Here is a 20981-nt window from a genome sequence, read left to right as displayed (position 1 = left end):
GGCGGGTCAGGAGAGGTCTGCCACGCCATGTGGTCACCTCCGGGGCAGGCGGGAATTGAACTCACGTGGAAGCGGCTTTAGATTCTCAGTGCTGTGCTTTAACCCGCTGCGCCACCAGGGAGGGCCAGGATTGTTTCATTTTTAATGAACATTTAAAAATATTCATTTATTTTTGCATAGAACTGGGATGTAGGCCACAGGTGTGGAGGTTGAGCGGATTCACCAGAGACAGAGTGGGGAGCAGAACAGGTAGACTGAAATACACTGCTGAGGGGAGCAGCAGTGAGACAGGAGAGGTCTGCTGTGCCATGTGCTCTCTGCCTCGGGATGGCATTCAGGCCACAATAATGGTAGTGTGATAGCACTGAGATAACCTCTGGGTCACCAGAGAGGCCCAATTTTAGAGAACTGAAATTCTGGATCTATGAATTTAATTAATTAATTAAAGATTTATTTATTTATGCATACAGAACTAGAGTACAGGCCAGAAATGTTGGGTGAGAGGAATTACCAGAGACAGACTGCTGAGCAGAATAGGCAGATTAAGTTAAATACACTGCTAAGGAGAGCAGTGGGCGGGTCAGGAGAGGTCTGCCACACCATGTGGATTCCCTCCGGGGTGGGAATCGAACTCATGTGGAAGTGGCTGGGGACAGCTTTGTAGTCTTCACAGTGCTACACTCCCACCACGGAGGGCCTGAATTTAATTTTAAATTCCACCATCTCATTTAAAAGGAACTTAATATTTTCTTTTTATTACCTTCTTTTTTTATATATCTTTTTTTTTTTTTTGCAGCAAGGGCAAGTTCTTTGTCACCTTTCCATACCCATATATGAATGGGCGCCTTCATTTGGGACATACATTTTCTTTATCCAAATGTGAGGTAAGTCTTTTGTTTTAATATACTAGGATAGAAGATTTTGTTAATAAATACTGAAGTAGTTAGCTTTAATAAATATAATTTTTAAGAAATGGCATCTATAGAATTTTCAGTTAAGGAAATTTAGAATTCCTTAATTTTAAGCAAATTACAAATTTTTATATTTAGTTTCCACATGCTCTTGTTTGTGTGTTTGTATGTATATGTGTGTGTGTGAGTGACAGGAGCCTGAGGGATGTGTGCATGTACATAAGTAATTCCTGGGTTGGTGAAAAGACAGATGAAAATTAGAGTGGACTAGAATTTTGGATTAACTATAAAATCTAGCTGGTGCTCTAAAGGAAGGGTTAAGGGAGAAACTAAACTGATGTTTTTTTGTGAAAATGTATCAAGTGTTGAAAATTGTAATTTAAATTTATTTTTTTTACCTGTAGTTTGCAGTAGGGTACCAGAGATTGAAAGGGAAAGTTTGTCTTTTTCCCTTTGGTTTACATTGTACTGGAATGCCTATTAAGGTAAGATTGTGTTTCAAATTGGTTTCTACTCTTGGTAGCTTAGAGAAAATAGTAATATCCAGTTCAAGAGTTTGAAATAGGATTTTCAAATACTGCTTAAAAAACATTTGAGGGCCCTCCCTGGTGGCGCAGCGGGTTAAAGCACAGCACAGAGAAGCTAAAGCCACTTCCGCATGAGTTGGATTCCCGCCTGCCCGGGAGGTGACCACATGGCGCGGCAGACCTCTCCTGACCCGCCCGCTGCTCCCCTCAGCAGTGTACTTCGTCCATCTGCCTGTTCTGCTCCCCACTCTGTCTCTGGTGAAGCCTTTCACCCTCTGCATCTCTGGCCTGTACCCCAGTTCTGTATGAATAAATAAATAAATCTTAAAAAAAAAAACAAAAACATTTGAAAAACTACTTAACGCATACACATTATTGTCTAAGTGATTTTAAGCAATTTTGGTGTCTTTTGGTTACCTTACATATTCATTCCTCTGTTTTATAGGTAGATAATAAGTCCTAACAAGTGAAATACATTATTTGTGCATTTGTGACATTTATTTAAATGTTGACTTAATGTAATGAGCGATTTATTTTGATCATTCTTGCAGATGTCATCCTAATACTTTGTTTCCTGCTCACTTTTTATTGACTTGCCACTAGTTTACATAACTAATGTTCATCTCAAATTTGTATAAGAAGTAAATCTTGATGAAGAACGGTTCAAAGACTAGAGTTGAAAGTCCTTAAATGTAATAGGGCTAGGAATTTTAACTCCCCTTTCTTTTTATTCACCAGTCTTTTATTTTTGAAAAATGTCAAACCTAAAGAAAAGGTGAAAGAATTTTAACTAGAACAACTACATACCTTTCACTTATGGATACCAGGTATTGATATTGCCACAGATGTTCAGTTACAGCTTACTAAATATAAGCCCTTTGACTGTGAATTTGAGAGTAAGTTGCAGACATGACTGTCAATCTTAAACTCTTCAGCACGTGTTCTTTGAGACCAAGGACTTCTAAGGAATTTGACATTGATATAATGTCTTTATTTACTCTATAGTCAAATGTCTCTAGTCCCAAAATGTCTTTTCTGGCAATTTTTTAGTTCCTAATTTGTGAATCACATATTGCATTTGGTTATCAGTTCTTTTTTAGTATCTTTTAATTTACAATGACAATGATATCTTTGAAGAGTCTAGACTACTTATTTTGTAGAATGTCTTATAATTGGATTGTTATTTTATGATGCGTGGTGATTAGATTTTGACAAGAATACTGTATTGGGGAGGTGTAAATTTCCCACCAAAAGGGTCAATTTGTTCCATTTTAGTGATATTAAATTAATATCTACCAGATTTCTTCATTCATTTTTTAAATTATTACATATATATTTATTTATTACATTATTCTTCATTTTGTCCATTTTTTCATCTTGCTTGTAATCCCTGTGGATTTCCCACCAATTCACCCATGTACCATCACCATAGTCCCACGAGCTCTTCCCACCCCAGTTTTGATCCTATTCCCCTCTCCATCTCTGTAAAATGTCTCTGGTTTATAGTTGTTCATTGCTTTTTGTTTTTACTTTATTACAATTGCTTCCCCCCGTCCCCTCCCTTGCACTCCTGCTATGAGTGAAACCATCTGGTATTTTTTTCTTTCTAGCTTATTTCACTAAGCATGATCCCTCCCAGCTCCATCCATGTTGCCGCTTGCTGAATAATATTCTATTGTGTATATATACCACATCTTCTTAATCCAGTCATCTATTTTTGGGCATTTGGGTTGATTCCACATCTTTCCTATTGTAAATAGAGCAGCAATAAACATAGGGGTGCAGGTGTCCTTTTGAATCAGTGTGTTTGTGTCTTTTGGGTAGATACCTGGGAGTGAGATTAGTGGGTCACATAGAAGCTCCATTTTTAGTAGTTTTCCATAGTGGTTGAACCAGTTTGCATTCCCACCAGCAGTGCAGGAGAGTTCCTTTTTCTCCACATCCTCGCCAACACTTGTTGCTAGTTGTTTTAACATGTGCCATTCTCACTGGGATGAGGTAGTATCTCACTGTGGTTTTGATTTGCATAGATTTCTTCATTCTAAAGGTAACTTTTTCCATTTCTTATTAAAAAGTAGTTTGTGGGATGTAGTTTGGGAGCCACTGGACATCTGGTTAATAGTAATCCAGTAGTTATTCCCAGTAGTTATTCTGTTTTAGTAATTGTATTGGTAGTTGTAAAACGGTGACTTTGCTTGAGTCATTCTTGCTTCATTTTTTAAAAAAGAATTACTCATTATTGCAAGATTTTTATTTTATTTATTTTTGCATAGAAGAACTGGGCTGTAGGCCAGAGGTGCAGGGTTGCGGAGGTGAGAGGATTCAACAGAGACAGTGGGGAGCAGAACAGCAGATCTTCAGCAGAGCAGCGGGCGAGACAGGAGAGGTCAGCTGTGCTGCCATGTGGGTCTGCTGTCTGGCTGGGGATTGAAGTCAGGCTGCTGTGCCTTAGAAGGGCCTTTAGGGTGGTAGTGCTGAGACTTAACTCCCGGGCCATCAGGGATGCCGCTCTTTCTTAATTGTTTTAACTGAAATTCCTCTCTATGGAAGAATCCCCTCCTTTTTTAAAAAATTTGCAATTCCTTATTTGTAATATTCTCCTAACTTTAATATTGGGTTCTTGGTATCATCTTTGTTTTTGCTAGCAGGCTTATTCTAATAAATTGAGAAGATGTGGAATATAGAGTTTAAAATTATTTGTTCTGTTGCTTACTAACTTTGTAAAGTAGATAAATTACTTCATCTCTGTTTATTTTCTCATTTAATATCTGTTAGCTGACAGGCTTGTGATAATTACTTAGAGTTTGACAGTGATCATTCAATTGAGAAATGCTGTTACTAGTATTACTATGCAAAATGTTAACACATGTATAGTATTACCATTCAAAATGTTACTACTTCTACTGCCTAAAATATCAGACAGTACACTGAGTGCTCTGGGTATTGAATAATGATGTAAAATACTAATTTATAAGTCAGTAAATTTTGAGGCATATGAGTTGTATCCTTTGCATTTTCTCTGTCCCAAACATGTATAAAGGAATTAAAAAAATTACAGTCAGTATTAGTTGGCCATAGAAGGAAAAACGTCAAATTATTTCTGCCTTGAATTTTGAGCTTCATTATCTTTAATGTTGTGTTTATTACAGGCATGTGCTGATAAATTGAAAAGAGAGATTGAGCTTTATGGTTGCCCTCCTGATTTTCCAGAGGAAGAAGAAGAAGAGGAAGAAATAAGTGCTAAAACAGAAGACATAATTATTAAGGATAAAGCTAAAGGGAAAAAGGTTTGGTGGTTGATAGTACTTATCTTGGTTGAAGTTATCTAGTTATCTAGTTTATATGTACATCCCCAGTATCTGGCACATAAAATGTACATGATAATTTCCAAAATATAACAAAGACAAAAATAATCATTCTGACTATTTAATTGCCTCTCCTCCCTCCTTATTTTGAAATAATTTTGGACTTACAGAAGAATTGCAAGATAGTACAGAGTTAATAATCTCCTTTTTTTAATCTGCCTCCACACTTTTGAAGACTGCTGATCACATAATTTATAGATTGTTCATTAGTGTGGGCTTGTCTAATGCTTTCTTGTAAGTAGATTGAGAGGCAGTTTGTCAGGAAGTATTTGATATTGATGTCTTAATGATGGCATTAACCTTGATCATTGGATTTAGGTGGGTTTTGCCACTGTAAAGATTCCTTCTTTGCACTTTGTAATTCATATTTTCAGATACTTCGTTGTTTCAAGTATTTTACTGCCTTAACAGTTATTTACTTAAATTATTAATAAACCAGATATTACATTTATTATCTGGAATTTTACTTAGACTTGTCTTTTCTCCTGCATTTATTTACTGATTCAATCTCTTTTTATATCAATGTGGATTTGTACATATTAATTTTGTTCTTTAGACTGTAATCCAGTGTATAAAGGATTTTTGGGAGGTTGTTGCTACTGTTCAAATTGTTCTAGCCTTGTCATTGGGAATCTTTTATGTTGATTCCTGTGTCCATTTGACATGCCCCCATATTTTTTTCTAGTCTTTCATTCCTTCTAGCACTTTACTTCTGGCGTTATTCCAGACGCATCTTGTATTTTCCCTATTTCAGTTCTGGAATGAAGCATTTTTCTAAGGAGTCCTATTTCTTTTATTGAAAATGGTAATTACAAACTGAGATTTGAGTGCTCTCATTGTTTCTAGAACCTCTCAAAAGAAAGAACAAGGACATATATGTATGCTTTCTAACCCATGTTAGATTTCCTAACACATGTCTAGATTTCCTTGTATTTTTGTAAAGTGCATCATGAACTCCCTAAGCTCCCTTTTGACACCATGGGCTCATATTGGCATCCTTTGCTTAATAGTAACTTCTTTCTCAAACAGTAAGGATCCTGGCTCATTTAGAGTATCAGCTCTTAGTCCAGTGGTAGTTTCCAAATTGTTAATCTTTACCCCTTGGGGAAACAATTTTACCAGTTAAAGTACAACTTTTGTGTGAGTTTATTTTGGCTTCACACTAGTCTTTTTGTCAATATACTATTTTCCAAAGTTAATTCCAAAGCTCTGCTCTTTCTTAAGCTCTTCAGTGTGGTTATAGCATATATTTATAATGAAGTTAGATACATTGCCAAACTGCTTTCCATTTTGAGTTCCTCTAATATCCTGGTTGATTTTTTTTTTAAAGATTTATTTATTTATGCATACAAGAACTGGGGTACAGGCCAGAGGTGCGGGGGTTGAGAAGATTCACCAGAGACAGAGTGGGGAGCAGAATAGGCCGATCTACTGAAATACACTGCTGAGGGGAATAGCAAGTAAGACAGGAGAGGCCTGCTGATCCATGTGCATCACCCCCCTGGCCGGGGATGGAACTAATGCTGTAGGGGCTTCCAATAGCTTCATAGTGCTGTGTTTTAACCCATTTCACCACCAGGGAGGACCCTGTCCTGGTTGATTTTTATACACAGTAAATTCATTCTTTGTAACCCATTGTGTGCTGTGACAAATGCATGGAGTGATGTTTCTACCACTATAATACCATCCAGAGTAGCTCCTACACCCCAGAATTCATTTTCTTCTCTTTATGGTTTTACAGTTCAACCCCTTCGTCTATTTCCCACCACTGGCGTTTGTTTGCCTTTTTGATAATGGTAAATATTGGAAAAGGAGGAGTCTCTTGTGAATAGATTATTCATAACTAAAAAAATGATGGGTATGATATTTGAAATAAGGAAGTAAAGGTTTGGTAGTCAGGTCTTTGTGTCTGCACCTGTTTAGCTCATCTTGGTTTAGGAATCCTGGTGAGGGGGCCCCCCTGCTGGTGCAACAGGTTAGAGCGCAGCACTAGGAAGCTGTCCACAGCCACTGCAACACGAGTTCCATCCCCAACCAGTGAGCTGACTCACATGGCGCAACAGGCCTCTCCTGTCTCACCTACTGCTCCCCTCAGCAGTGTATTTCAGTACAGCTGCCTGTTCTGTTCCCCACTCTCCCTCTGGCGAATCCTCTCACCCCCCCGCACTTCTGGCCTATACCCCAGTTCTTTCATGCATAAATAAATAAATCTTTTAAAAAGGAAAGAATCCTGGTGAGTGTCAACTCTACAATGTGGCAGACAAGATAGTATCGTCTAAGATCTGCAGTGTTCTGATATCAACAGGATTATTTTGGAATTTAAGAAAATGACCAAATGGGATTATTTACTTCAAATTGCTAATTTGGTGATAGTTTATTCTTTGATGCTTTTGTTTTTGCTGGTTATTTTTAGAGTAAAGCTGCTGCTAAAGCTGGATCTTCTAAATACCAGTGGGGCATTATGAGATCCCTTGGTCTGTCTGATGAAGAGATTGTCAGATTTGCTGAAGCAGAACATTGGCTTGATTACTTCCCACCACTGGCTATTCAAGATCTGAAGAGAATGGGTTTGAAGGTACAAACAATGCACCAATAATTTAAAACAATATGAAGGAACACATTTTCATTTATAGGATTACATGCGACTTGGACTTGTTAATTTAGAATAATATATTCCACCTGTATTCCCTGATGAATTGGTACTGTTACTGTTAGATTAGAACCTAATAGACCTCAGTGTAATAAGTAGTGAAACATTTTAGCATTTCTTGTATTGGAATTATATTGTATTAGTAATTATAGAAAGGAATTCTGTGCAGGGAATATTAAGAAGCCAGTATTTAATATGAATTTTCAGGAATACAGAATGGTATTGAATTGTTTCTTTTGGGTTTAATACCAATTCCTTTAGTTTTGTATATAACTGTGTATGTTTAAAGACATAAAACACAAAACCAATGTGATATATACTTAGTAAGTGGATCTTCAAAATTTTTCTTTTAATAGTTGATAATTCTAAGTTGGAAAATAAAAAAGTAGAAGAATAAGTAATTGCTGTGTGGGAATTCTTATACATAGAGACTATACAGATTCCTTAAAAATGACCTCTTCTTTTCTCCTGTAGGTAGACTGGCGTCGCTCCTTCATCACCACTGATGTTAATCCTTATTATGATTCGTTTGTCAGGTGGCAGTTTTTAACATTAAGAGAAAGAAGCAAAATTAAATTTGGGAAGCGGTGAGTTTGTTGTTTTTCAGTATAATAAGCACAAATCATGTAATTCCTGCATTGTAAGTGCCCCACAGCCTGTTTCTTTTCTTTGTGCTTTTCCCTTTATGATTTCCTCCCCCCGTTTTTGTTCTCTTATGTCCTTTATTTTCCTTCTTGTCTTGCCAGTATCTTAGTTTTTCTGAGCAGCTTAGTGTTTGTAATGAATAGAACCAGGGAGAATAGGAGTGTGGGCTTTTATGATCTCACTGACATTTCTACCCAGTGTTCCCAGCCAAGGAACAAAAAAATAATTTTATTTGTATTTTAGTTTATCCTTTGTCCTATAAATTGAGTTCCCTTGATTACATGAATTAATTTAAAACTTTGCATTTCACAGGTAATTATGTATTTCATGAAGACGGAAAACTTATATATATATTTTTAAAGATTTATTTAGTTGCATACAGAGCTGGGGCCAGAGGTACATGGGTGGTGAGAGGATTCACCAGGGACAGAGTGGGGAGCAGAACAGGCAGATCGATGAAGTACAGTGCTGAGAGGAGCAGCGGGTGGGTCAGGAGAGGCCTGCCGCACCATGTGGTCACCTCTTGGGCAGGCGGGATCAAACTCATGTGGAAATGGCTTTAGCTTCTTAGTGCTATGCTTTAACCTTCTGCGCCACCAGGGAGGACCAGAAAACTTATATTTAAGTTATATTTGTATAACTTATATATAACTTATATTTAAGCAAGATTTGGCAGTTCTCTTTTCTGCCTGTGACGATGCAGTCATTTCTTTCCACAAACTTTTTCCTTTGCAAAGCAGCATCAGCAGCTCCCTGCATTCCTGTGACCGTGCAGGTTTCTTTCTTTTTCTTTTTATTAGTCTAAAAAGCCTGTCCTTTAAAATATGAAAGGAAACAAGAAAGGCAAGTTTTACAATGGAAGTAAGTTTGCAATCAAATTACCCATAAAATCATAAATAATACAAGTAGATATTTGCTCATTTAAACTGTTTTAATTAGAAGAAATACAATAAGATACTAGGAGCAATATTAGCAAATCTGTTAAGATAAAACTTGCATGTTGTCAGACTTGTCACTATTTTTCAGGTATACCATTTATTCTCCAAAAGATGGGCAGCCTTGTATGGATCATGACAGGCAAACTGGAGAGGTAATTATTTATGACATAGAGTGGCTATTATAATAATCTATCTGGCCATAGATAGATTTAAGAGCTAGATTAGGAGTCAAAAATAATGATTGCAGCGCTGGATACAGTCATATTCTCTGGTGGCTGTAACGAGGGAGGCAGGTTGTCATGAAAGGTGTGGATACCTGTATCTTATTTAGCACTGTGCTATTCCAGGTGTGGGCTTGGGGCCAGCTGCCTTAATTGTGATAGAAAGCACATTCTTTCTTTTTTTCTTTTTTTTTTAAAGATTTTATTTTTACGTTGAAGAACTGGGGTTCAGACCAGAGGTGCCAGGGGTTTAGAGGATTCACCAGAGACAGAGTGGGGAGCAGAACAGTCAGATCTATTGAAACACGTTGCTGAGGGGACCAGCGGGTGAGACAGGAGAGGTCTGCTGTGCCATGTGGGTCAGCTCCCTGGCTGGGGATTGAACTCCGTGATGCAGTGGATGCTGATAGTTTCATAGTGCTGAGACTTAACCCATTGTGCCACCAGGGAGGTCTCAAAAAACACATTCTTGAAAATTGTTGAACCAAAAACTCTAGGATTGGGACCCCAAGAACCTGTCTTTAACATGTTGTCAGTGTAATTCATAAGCCCTGCCTGGAGTATAGAGTACACTTCTCCAAGAAGGGGAAAGGTAATGATATATGTGGCTAACCCAGGTATTTATTCTTGCTTTGATCATCTGCTTACTTGCTTATTACCAAAGCATTTCTAACTATATGTGACATCATTTTATTGTACATTCCTGGAGGACACATTAGTCACATGATTCTTTGTATCTGAATGAATCAAGGGTGAGTGATTTACCTAAAGCCTTAACACAGTAAATCAGCAATATCAGAATTTGAATTTATTCTGAGTGTATCATTCTTTGTTACTACCTCTGAACATCTTTGAATGTAACTACTTTTCAGGATCAAAAGTTATTCTGAAATAATCTAACTTATGTGGTAAATGTGAGAGTTGAACAAAGTTTTGAAAGATTTGAAAGACTTCAGAAAGCCCTCTTTATGATCTTGTTATGCGTTAGTATCATCAGTGGTAGTAATATCCTAAAGTTCATTACTATGCCATAATTTTTCAAAGCATTTTCTATCTATTAGGTGTTCCTTAGGACAATCCTGTGTGAGGCATAGCATAATTATATTGCAGATGAGGAAACAAAGGGTTAGAGAAAATGTGACTCCCTTGGGATAAGCCATTAGTAAGGGCCCACACTAGGTTTAGCGTGCACCCCTCTGATCTCTGGTCTGGCAGGTGCTTGCTCTGTGGGATTGGTGCTGATTAAATCTTCTAACTCCGCCCCTCCCCTCCCCCCTAGCCCTGTGCTCCTCTCCAGGGAGCACTTGGCAAAGCATCCTCCCTCATGGAGTCTGAGGGTGGTCTCCCAGACCACTTACACATTAGAATGAAAGAAAGAATGGGTATGAAAGAAAGAATTCTGATAAGAACCCATCTTAGAAATGTGGTTCAGATTTCTCACATAGCTTAGTAGGTTTAATCCAAGTTATTTTCCCCCTTAAATTTTATTCTGTTTACTTGTTTAGGGTGTTGGGCCTCAGGAATATACTTTAATCAAGTTGAAAGTGCTTGAGCCTTACCCATCCAAATTGAGGTAGGTTTGCCAAGGACTTATTGACTGTGTTTTTTCCTGCACTATCACATTATTGTGATAGAATCCACAACATCCTTTTGCATCAGTATGTATTTTTTCTGCCTAGTGGTCTGAAGGGGAAAAATATCTTCTTGGTAGCTGCGACTCTTAGACCTGAGACCATGTTTGGACAGACAAACTGTTGGGTTCGCCCTGATATGAAGTACATTGGGTTTGAGACTGCGAGTGGTGATATATTCATCTGTACCCAGAGAGCTGCCAGGAACATGTCATACCAGGGCTTCACCAGAGACAGTGGAGTGGTGCCTGTTGTCAAAGAGTTGATGGGAGAGGTAAGTTGGTTAGCATTTATTTATTTTAGTGCATAAAATTAGAGGAAATTTCAACACTGAGAAAAGGAAAATTAGAGGAAATTTCAACAAGTTTGAGAAAAGCTTTCTAATTGTGTATGAATTTTGGTTATTTTCATAAGTGTCTGTATTCTTGTAGCACCACCTAAATCAAGACATAGAACTCCAAAGGCTCTCTCATGTCCATTTCATAGTCAGTACTCACCCATCAATACTCACCCTTTTGCAATATAACCCTGGCTCTGACTTAGTCATCAAGGATTAAGAACTGTTCTTCAACTCTACATAAAGGAGTTATATAAGATTTTTTAAGGAGTTTTTATGATTTATTTGTTTATTCTTACAAGAACTGAGCTACAGGCCAGAGGTGCCGAGGGTGCAAGGATTCACCAGATACAGGGTGGGGAGCAGAACAGGCTGATCTCCCGAAATACACTGCTGAGGGGAGCAGTGGGTGGTCAGGAGAGGTCTGCTGCGCCATGTGGTTTAGCTCCCTGGCCAGGGATGGAACTTGTGTTGCAGTGGCTGCAGCCAGCTTCATAGTGCTGTGCTTTAACCTGTTGTGCCATCAGGGAGGGCCCAATGTATAATCTTTTATGTCTGGGTTCTTTTCCTCAACATTATATCTGTTAAATTCATACGTGCTGGAATGAATATTCATTGTGTCAGTATCACTAAAATAGCATTTTCTAATCTTATATTTCAACTCATAAATAAGTATGAAATAGTCTTTCTCAAAAGATTTAATGGCTGCATCATATATTGTATTACTTTTTGAATATGATTACCTGTGTCTCTGTGGAATTGCAGCTGCTTTTTATCTGAGAAGCCAGTCTTGGTTGATGTACACTAAATCTGGACAGTTACATAGCTCTTATGCTTATAGTTTATTGCAGTTTCTGAGTGTGTTTTGGTATCTTAATAACTGTTTAAAAAGAAAAAGATGAGTAGAGTATCTCACAATTGTTTTGAATTGAGATTTTTTTTCTTATTTTGTAAACTTATTTTTTGACTAGATTTTCTTTTTAAAGATTTATTTATTTATGCATACAAGAACTGGGGTATAGGCCAGAGGTGCATGGGAGTGAAAAGAGTCACCAGAGGCAGAGTGGGGAGCAGAACAGGTAGATTGACTGAAGTCCACTGCTGAGGGGAGCAGCGGGAAAGACAGGAGAGGTCTGCTGCACCTTGTGGGTCAACTCCCTGCCCAGGGATTGGTGATTGAACTCCTGATGCAGTGGCTGCTGGCTGCGGATAGCTTCACAGTGCTGACACTTAAAGCCTTGTGCCACCAAGGAGGCCCTTGACTGGATTGTTAAGCATTCATACGACTCAAACAAAAGATAAAAAGGTATCCCGAGTCATTCAATTCCCCCTTCCACAGGTTTTCAGTAAGCTTGCTGTCTTTTTTATCCTCCCAGAAGTATTTAAGGGGTACCCAAGCCAATACATGTGCATACACTGGTCCCTAATGTGTAGATCTTTTTTGGTAGGTATTTTTATTTAGGGGAAAAGAGCAGGTTTAATAATGTACAAGCGGAGAATTTACATGACTGAATTTTCCAGGTATATATATTTTTTCTCCCTCTTTTTCATACACAGATGGCGGTGTACCTTGTCGTAGTGTTCTGCATTTGCTTTACTCTCTCACACAACTGTATCTTGATAATTTATCAAGAACAGTTTCCTTGTTCTTTTTTTTAATAGATAGGTAGTATTTTATTCTTTGGCTGTACCACAAGCTGGTTTAACAGTCTCTGTAATGGATACTTGATTATTTCCTTTTTCTCTTGGAAGCCGTGTTGTCGCATCTCATTAGCTCCTGGTGTGGGAGTTTTGCCTGAGAAGTCATCACATAATGACACTTTTTTTCCCCTGTTCCTAGTAACTTTCCCCTACTTTAATTTGAATAGATTATGCAGGAAAATGGGTGGTATAAATTAAAAAGTAGCTTTCAACCTTTAAGACTATTAAAACATCGAGCCTTCGGCCACATGAGTATAAATTTCATAAAAGCAACTCAGCTGTATGGGCAGAGGGGCATGCGTGGGAACTCTGTGGACTTGAAAAGGAGGAACGTAAGTTGTGCATTGGCAAATGAGAAAAATGGGTCCAGTATTATATAATCTCCTGATTTTTTTTGTTTTAAAGAGAAACTTAGATCCTTATATTTCATTTAAATTGATACCCAGTTTTGTCTTGATGTCTCATATTAAATAACTTTTCTCTCATATACAGTTTTCATTGTTTCCAGGTTTTACAGTATAGTTAATACAATATTATGTTGCCTTCTCAAAGCAAAAATAATTTTTTTCCTTTGATAAAGTTTTTAATATTGAACTTGTGAACAATTATGTTACTCTTCCTCCCAAACCCCTCCCCCACTGTTTGACTCTTATTATGAATTCCTGTTTTATCTAGGAGTACAGTGTGTTATAGTATACTAGTGTGTGAGGGTGTAATATTTCCTCACAGTCCTACCAGATTTGGTTATTATAATTTACAGTTATTTTTAGTCAGGGAGGTATAAAATAATGAGCTTTGTTTTACTTGATATAATTTTGATTACAGACTTTTTGGGACTTAAATATTAGGATTGTTTTAAATTTTAATAGTTAAAATAAGTTTCTTCACCTTTTATGCTGCTGTTTCACATACAGGAAATCCTTGGTGCTTCACTTTCTGCACCTCTAACTTCTTATGAGATCATCTATGTTCTTCCAATGCTCACCATCAAGGAGGATAAAGGTAGAGTTTCTTTCTTTCTAGAAATTCTTAAGTAGTCACATTTTGGTGCCTTAGTTAATTCTATACTTTCTTTTATAAGGCACTGGTGTGGTCACAAGCGTTCCTTCTGATTCTCCTGATGATTTTGCTGCCCTTAGAGATTTGAAGAAAAAGCAAGTGAGTATCTGAGTTTTATACTCTTATTTCCTCTTTATCATGTCATTGGTTAGGAACCGTACTTACTTACGTAAGTATGGGATTAGGCTAAAAATCCATCTACTAAGCTAGTTCTTAAAATTCATAAATTTTTCTCTTTTTTGAATTTTGAATATAATATTTCATTTATTTTTTAAAGACTTATTTTATTGGAGCAGTCTTATGTTTATAATAAAATTGAAAGGAAGGCGCAGAGACGTTCCATAGGCCCCATTCCACGTATGCACAGCCACCCCCCATTATGAACATCGCTCACCACAATGGTATATTTTTTACCAAGGTGAACTTTATAATACAAATCCTAATCAGTCAAAATCCATAACATACCTTAAGGTTCACTCTTGGGCTTGTACTTTCTGTGATCTTGAACAAATGTGTAATGCCATTTAGTCATCCTTATAGTGTTAGTGTTTTCACTGCCTTAAAAATCTCCTGTGCTTTTTCAAAAGTTCATCTCTCCCTTTGTGGTAACTTGCTTTTTTTAATTGTCTCCATAATTTTATATTTTCCAAAATGCCATGTAGTTAGAATCAAACAATACATAGTCTTTTCAGGTTAGTTTTTTTCAATAACACATTTAAGATTCTCCCTGGGATTTCAATTGGAATTGCATTGAATATATAGTTGAGTCAAGTAGAGAAGAACTGACATTGTGCAGTATTGAATCTTCTAATCCACAACCATGGACTATCCATTTATTTAATTCTTTGGTCCAGTTCACCAGAGTTTGGTCCAATTCCTCATGACTGTGTGTGTGTGTGTAGTTTTATACCTAAGTATTACATTTTGGGAGTGTTAATACGAATGATAGTGGTTTTTTTTTCAAATTTATTTATGCATACAAGAACTGGGGTACAGGCCAGAGGTGCAGGGGGTGATAGGAAAGGATTCACCAGAGGCAGAGGGGGGAACAAAACAGGCTGATTAACTGAAATACACTGCTGAGGGGAGCTGGCAAGACAGGAGAGATCTGCTGTGCCATAAGGACCAGCTCCCTGGCCAGGGTGGAACTCATGCTGCAGTGCTGCAGATAGTTTTGTAGTGCTGAGACTTAACCCCTTGTGCCACCAGTGAGGGCCCCTGTTGCGGATTCTTAAGGATTTAAAGTAGCTAATCATGCTGTCTAGTGACAAAGGTAGTTTTATGTCTTTATTCCCTATATGTATTCCATTTCTTCCTTTACTGTATTAGCCAAGTACTTGTCATATGATCTGAGAAGGAGTGATAAGAGGGGACATTATTGCTTTTTACCTAATCTTAATGGGAACAACTTGAGTTCATTAGTAAATATTTTGTTAGCTGTTGGGTTTTTTTTGGTGATAGTCTTCATTAAACTGTGAAAGTCTGCTGCTTTTCCAGTTTTACTTCAAGTTTTATCAAGAATAGGTGTTGGATTTTCTCATATATCTACATTAGTTAATAGGATAATGTAATTTTTCTTTTAGTCTGTTGCTGATATGAATTTCACAAAACATTTGAAAAAGTTTGATGATATTCACATTATCATTGTAACCTAGAGTTTGAAAAAAGTGCTTTGTTGTTAATTTTTGCTTTTGGAAGTATAATTTCATCACTTAAGCCATTTACTCTTGCTTCAATGGTTGAGTTTTTGAAAGTTGTAAGTCGTCCTCTCATGATACTTGGGAAAATTTAAAAATAACTAATAATAGCTTATATGTAAAAAATAGTTTACAAAAAGATATTTGCTAAAATTTAAAAGTAATAATAGTTTGCAAAATGTTTGGGGGTTGCTTCTTAATGGTTGTACTTAATCTATAGTTTCAACTTAAAAATTTTTTGTAGGCCTTACGAGCAAAGTATGGAATTAGGGATGACATGGTCTTGCCTTTTGAGCCGGTAAGTATACTGATATTCAGAATATTTTTATCCATCTCTAATCAGTGAAGAAAGGAACTAAGGTTGTCCTTGTAATGAAATTAAGTACTGACATCTTACAATATTGAATCTTCTAGTCCACAACCATAGACTATCCGTTTATTTAGTTCTTTTATCCTACTCACCAGAGTTTTTTGGTGGAGTATGAAAATAAGAGGGAGGGTTGCTTACTTTAACTTGTATTGCTGTGGCAGAGAAGAGGGAGAAAAAAAACTATCAATAAGCATTTTCTTAGCACCTATAGTCCTAGGACAAGCAAATAGCATTTTAGCATCTCCAAATATCTAGTAGCTTATTTTGATAACTTGGCCAATCTCTAGGTTTCTAGAGACAGATTTGCCATATCATTCTTGATTATGTTTTCAGATTAATACCTGCAGAAGAAAAACATTTACATTAGTAGCAAGTAACTTTCATGAAGAATCCAGATGACTCAGTACGACCAAAAGCAGCACCATTTCTAAATTTGATTGTTTCTGTCATTTTGCTAGTTTCAGTGTTGATTATTTAGTTAATTATATGCCAGTAGTGGGTTGAGAGCTGGGGAAGGTATGTTGTAGTGCAATAAAGTGGAGTTGGTGCACAGAGTTTGGGTGGTTCCAGTGAGAGTGGGAAGACAATCACATCTGGATGTTACTGTGTGATACTGCCGCAGTGATATATAAATCTGAAATTACTCCCTGGATAGCAGAAGCATTATGTCCAGTTTTGTGTCTGGTGTAAGTTCTGATGCTGCTGTGCTTTTCAGGTGCCAGTAATTGAAATCCCAGGCTTGGGAAATCTTTCTGCTGTAACCATTTGTAATGAATTGAAAGTTCAGAGCCAGAATGACCGAGAAAAACTTGCAGAAGCAAAGGAGAAGTTATATCTAAAAGGGTTTTATGATGGTGTAAGTCATCTTTTTTTTATTTGATTTACTCTTGTACACTGTGATTCACTTATTGATTCAGGAAAAATATAGAAAAATTCATTATAGTTGCAGCTTTATACTGATTTGAGGGGTATTAATGTGAGAATGTCAGCTATTTTCTCATTTCTTTTTAAGTTATTCTTTAATAGCATTTACGGAAATTATTTTTGTTTCTTCTAGAATCTTACCTAATAAGGAATTAATTTTTTTATATATTTAAAGTTCATATTACCCTACAGTAAACTCCACAGTTTTACTACACGGGTAATACCTGGCCCCTTCTTTGGCTCTTTCAATTGATGAGTTCATATTTAAAATAAACAGTTCATTAATTTACTTGTTAATACCTGTTAAATACCCAATGAATACTCCAAACATGTTTGAATCTCTTCATTTCTCCATAATTGTACATATGTTAATAATGGCTTATAGTTCCATGGAAACTGGGCCAGGGAAAGTAAATCTTCAGTTAACTTTATTTAAATAGCTAAGGTTGAAATGAAAGTTTTCAAGGACCCAGATGAGAAGCTTCTTTCTTTTTTTTTTAAAGATTTATTTATTTAAACATACAGAACTGGGGTACAAATCAGAGGTGTGGGGGTTTGGGGGATTGGATGAGAAGATTCACCAGAGACAGAGGAGCAGAACAGACAGATTGACTGAAATGTATTGCTGAGGGGAGCAGTGGGCAGGTCAGGAGAGGTCTGCCACACACCTCCCTGGCTGGGAATCGAACTTGTGCTACAGTGGATTGAACTTGTGCTACAGTGGCTGCAGATAGCTTCATAGTGTTGCACTTTAACCCATCAAGCCATCAGGGAGGGCCCAGAATATTCTTTATTTTTATGTTTGTTCTTATTTTTCTTGATAATTGAGAACTTGTTACATGTTTTTTTAAGTGTATTTACATTTTGGGTGATAAAAGTGAATACATATAGTACTTACATATTGTTTAAGTCTCAGAATATCCTTGCGAAAGTAGGCAATGATATTTCCATTTACAGATAAGGAGATGAAGTGACTAAATTTTGATCAGTTTATCCAAGATCTACTAGCCAATCAGCCTGTGACAGCTACAATTCAAACTAGGCAATTTGGCTTTAAGATTTCTACTCTTAACTACTGCATCATAGTGATTGTTAAGTATAACTCATGATGAACTAAATAGATATAAAGCATACTCGTATGTTAGAGGGTTGGAAGGTTCAAACTATCTTTTCCATTTACGATAGAAGCTATTTGAGAGAGACAGATAGAAGGAGGTCAGATATCGGCTGAGGGGATTGTGGCTTAGATCTGTGGCAACAATGGGCAAACTAATACTTTGCCCTAGAGTTAAATTTCTCTACTAAGTAAAAGGCAGTGTGGAAAACAGTAGGCCTTCCTCTACGCCAAATTTTTCACATGACCAAACATAATGAGAATACTTGCTGGCAAAGGTGGAGTTCGAAAGAGGAGCCTGAGTAGGGCTGGGTGACCTAGCCTTAATTCTTCTCCCAAAGCCTTCAGGAACGAGGCGAGTTAGTGTGGTGGAATCTGTGCACGTGGAAACCGGAGACATGGGAAGGAAGTGAGTATTCCTTCCTAATCATGTCCATGTTGGCTATCCTGGTTCTGTTAAAGGAAAAACAAGGATGTAAGAAGTATTTGTAGCAAAGCTATGCCAGTGGTGACATCAACCACTGATTGATCGCCATGGTTATAAGTGATTAACTTCCCACTAAAAATAACTTAGTTTTGTGGACAGAAAATTTCAGGGAAATCCAAAATAAATCTTAACTGTTTTACCTACTTCTCATTCATTTAGGTAATGTTGGTGAATGAATTTAAAGGACAGAAGGTTCAAGATGTGAAGAAGACCGTTCAGAAGAAGATGATTGACACTGTACGTGATAATCTCTCTTCTGTAGGGTGTTATAGAACTTTTTTAAAAAAAGATTTTTACTTATTTATGCATACAAGGACTGGGGTATAGGCTAGAGGTGTGGAGGTGTGAGGATTCACCAGAGACAGAATGGGGAGCAGAACAGTCAGATGCACTGAAATACACTGCCGAGGGGAGCAGTGGTTGAGACAGAAGAAGTCTGCTGCATCATGTGGGTCAGCTCCCTGGCGAGGGATTGAGCTCATGCCTCAGTGGCTGCCAATAGCTTTATAGTGCTGTGACTTAACCCTTTGTGTCACTAAGGAAGCCCTTGAATTTTTCTTTTGACCATTTTATTCCTTCCTGTTTCTTATTTTTGCTTTCTGAATTCTTAATATTCAGATATATCTCTTAGACTTTGAAAGCTCTTTTGCTTTTTAGTGAGAGAGAGCCCCTCTGTGTTTTCTTCCTATGAAGTTTTGTTTGGTCTGCTTGCATGTGAATAGTAACTTATTTTGTTCTGCTGAAAAGGAAGTCTGTGTCTAGGGAAGGTGCTGCATGCGGTTTCAAAAGCTGCAGGTAGTATAGGAAGAAAGGAAGATAGATCTACCCTGGAAAGACAGAAGTCTGTGAGAATGTGGGATTTTGGTTATTGGTAGTATAGCAGTTAAAAAAGTTGCTTTTATTATCCTTGAGGCTTAGCGTCTGACTTGGTAATATTTTTTAAAGATTTATTTATTTATTGCATAAAAGAACTGGGGTATAGGCCAGAGGTGCAAGAGTTGAGATGATTCACCAGAAATAGAGTGGGAAGCAAAACAGGTGGATTGACTGCAGTATACTGCAGAGGGGAGCAGTGGGTGGGTCAGGAGAGGTCTGGCACGGCATGTGGGTCACCTCTGCATCATGATGCAGTGGCTGTAGATAGGTTCACAGTGATATCCTTTAACCCTTAGTGCCACCAGGGAGGGCCCTGACTTGATATTCTGACTGACATATTTTTATTTACTTTTCTTTAGAGAGATGCCTTTATTTACATGGAACCAGAGAAGCAAGTTATGTCCAGATCTTCAGATGAATGTGTTGTGGCCTTGTGTGACCAGTGGTTAGTCATTCTTTATAGCAAGAAGAGCTTTTCTCAGTCTCTTTATTTACTTTTTGACTTTCATTTTTTCAAAAAAACACCAATTTGTCCACTCCAGGTACTTGGATTATGGAGAAGAGAACTGGAGAACGCAGACATCTCAGTGCTTAAAAGACCTGGAAACGTAAGATGGGAGAAAGTAATGAGGGAAGGGAAAGGAGATGTGAAATATGGAAGGCCAAGGGGAAAAAGATATTTTATCTTATTCTCTCCAGATTCTGTGAAGAGACGAGGAGGAATTTTGAAGCTACCTTAGGTTGGCTGCAAGAGCATGCTTGCTCAAGAACGTATGGTTTAGGTAAGCAGATTTCACGTTTCTCTTTGAATGACTTTGCCAGTTACATAGCAAGTTATACATTACTCTCTTTTCACCTGGCTTGTAGTGTTTTTCTGAATTTGAAGTGAGGGGCTTTATTTAGAGCATGAGGACACCAGGATGCGATCTCCTGCTGTCTCTCTGCTGGTAGTCGTATGCCCACATAGCTTTGATGGTGGGACTTTTTATGGAAAGTTTCCAATGCCTTGCCTGTTTTGTTTTTTATTTACTATCTTATTTTTATTACTCAAATAAATTTAAGAACTTCCTAAATAAGTAGCTTTGTGTACAGCGGTTCTTGGAAATGTGGATTCTGTAGATGAAGTATCTGTTCATTTCCTCATGCATTAATTCTCTTTTTATCTTGCAGGTACTCGCTTACCTTGGGATGAGCAGTGGCTGATAGAGTCGCTCTCTGATTCCACTATCTATATGGCCTTTTACACAGTTGCACACTTGTTGCAGGGGGGTCACTTGCGTGGACAAGCAGAGTCTCCTCTAGGCATCAGGTTAGTAAACGGATAAAGGAAGTGTGGTTTGTTGGCAAGCGATGTGATATTTTGAATTATGTCCAGAAAATTCCTTGTATTTATTTTTCATAAGAATTCATTGAATAGCCCTTTGTCATGAATTTGTTTTTTGTATTGAACTGAGAAAAAGTATTCAGTAGCTCTTCCTCTGTTTTTATTATTCATTATTTATTCTTTTTTTAAAAATATTTATTATGC

At 37.4% G+C, this 20981-nt stretch overlaps 1 protein-coding gene across 1 annotated transcript in view; it reads left to right on the top strand.

Moving 5' to 3' along the window:
- Positions 1 to 20981, top strand: part of LARS (leucyl-tRNA synthetase) — a 55399-nt gene that overhangs the window by 6809 nt on the left and 27609 nt on the right. The window contains exons 3-19 of the mRNA XM_004686845.2: positions 797 to 884; positions 1316 to 1396; positions 4588 to 4725; positions 7217 to 7378; positions 7928 to 8040; positions 9125 to 9188; positions 10763 to 10830; positions 10937 to 11162; positions 13841 to 13928; positions 14008 to 14084; positions 15927 to 15980; positions 16768 to 16908; positions 18737 to 18814; positions 19813 to 19898; positions 19996 to 20061; positions 20153 to 20235; positions 20624 to 20762. Of these exons, the coding sequence (XP_004686902.1) occupies positions 797 to 884; positions 1316 to 1396; positions 4588 to 4725; positions 7217 to 7378; positions 7928 to 8040; positions 9125 to 9188; positions 10763 to 10830; positions 10937 to 11162; positions 13841 to 13928; positions 14008 to 14084; positions 15927 to 15980; positions 16768 to 16908; positions 18737 to 18814; positions 19813 to 19898; positions 19996 to 20061; positions 20153 to 20235; positions 20624 to 20762 (1752 nt within the window). The remainder of the gene's footprint in view (positions 1 to 796; positions 885 to 1315; positions 1397 to 4587; positions 4726 to 7216; positions 7379 to 7927; positions 8041 to 9124; positions 9189 to 10762; positions 10831 to 10936; positions 11163 to 13840; positions 13929 to 14007; positions 14085 to 15926; positions 15981 to 16767; positions 16909 to 18736; positions 18815 to 19812; positions 19899 to 19995; positions 20062 to 20152; positions 20236 to 20623; positions 20763 to 20981) is intronic.

The sequence above is a fragment of the Condylura cristata genome, unplaced genomic scaffold, assembly GCF_000260355.1.
Source record: "Condylura cristata isolate star-nosed mole 26May11 unplaced genomic scaffold, ConCri1.0 scaffold00021, whole genome shotgun sequence".
Taxonomy (NCBI): domain Eukaryota; kingdom Metazoa; phylum Chordata; class Mammalia; order Eulipotyphla; family Talpidae; genus Condylura; species Condylura cristata.
Note: the sequence above shows the minus strand (reverse complement) of the source record. Positions and strands in the feature narration are given on the sequence as shown.